The sequence below is a fragment of the Micropterus dolomieu genome, unplaced genomic scaffold (assembly GCF_021292245.1).
Source record: "Micropterus dolomieu isolate WLL.071019.BEF.003 ecotype Adirondacks unplaced genomic scaffold, ASM2129224v1 contig_10098, whole genome shotgun sequence".
NCBI lineage: Eukaryota > Metazoa > Chordata > Actinopteri > Centrarchiformes > Centrarchidae > Micropterus > Micropterus dolomieu.
The window spans coordinates 1-924 of record NW_025739084.1 but is presented as its reverse complement, the minus strand read 5'-3'; the positions used below and the strand labels follow the sequence as shown (position 1 = coordinate 924).

General features: G+C 44.3%; 1 protein-coding gene across 1 annotated transcript; it reads right to left on the bottom strand.

Annotated features, from left to right (window-relative positions):
• Nucleotides 1-63: 63 nt before the first annotated feature.
• On the bottom strand, nt 64-921 carry LOC123965541 (hyphal wall protein 2-like; the record flags this gene model as incomplete). The annotated part of the gene is made up of 4 exons (XM_046042037.1): nt 64-114; nt 376-441; nt 579-586; nt 651-921. Coding segments are annotated over 4 exons (396 nt in total), but the record flags the coding sequence as incomplete, so codon positions are not given.
• Nucleotides 922-924: the final 3 nt, after the last annotated feature.

Here is a 924-nt window from a genome sequence, read left to right as displayed (position 1 = left end):
GTTACTGCTGGTAGTACTGTTAGTACTGTGGTTACTGCTGGTAGTACTGTTAGTACTGTGGTTACTGCTGGTAGTACTGTTAGTGCTGCAGGTAGTACTGTTAGTACTGTGGTTACTGCTGGTAATACTGTGGTTACTGCTGGTAGTACTGTTAGTGCTGCAGGTAGTACTGTTAGTACTGTAGTTACTGCTGGTAATACTGTGGTTACTGCTGGTAGTACTGTTAGTGCTGTGGTTACTGCTGGTAGTACTGTTAGTACTGCAGGTAGTACTGTTAGTACTGTAGTTACTGCTGGTAATACTGTGGTTACTGCTGGTAGTACTGTTAGTACTGCTGGTAGTACTGTTAGTACTGCAGGTAGTACTGTTAGTACTGTGGTTACTGCTGGTAGTACTGTGGTTACTGCTGGTAGTACTGTTAGTACTGTGGTTACTGCTGGTAGTACTGTTAGTACTGTGGTTACTGCTGGTAGTACTGTGGTTACTGCTGGTAGTACTGTTAGTACTGTGGTTACTGCTGGTAGTACTGTTAGTACTGTGGTTACTGCTGGTAGTACTGTGGTTACTGCTGGTTGTACTGTGGTTACTGCTGGTAGTAATGTTAGTACTGTGGTTACTGCTGGTGGTACTGTTAGTACTGTGGTTACTGCTGGTAGTACTGTTAGTACTGTGGTTACTGCTGGTAGTACTGTGGTTACTGCTGGTAGTACTGTGGTTACTGCTGGTAGTACTGTGGTTACTGCTGGTAGTGATGTTAGTACTGTGGTTACTGCTGGTAGTACTGTGGTTACTGCTGGTAGTGATGTTAGTACTGTGGTTACTGCTGGTAGTACTGTGGTTACTGCTGGTAGTACTGTTAGTACTGTGGTTACTGCTGGTAGTACTGTGGTTACTGCTGGTAGTACTGTTAGTACTGTGGTTACT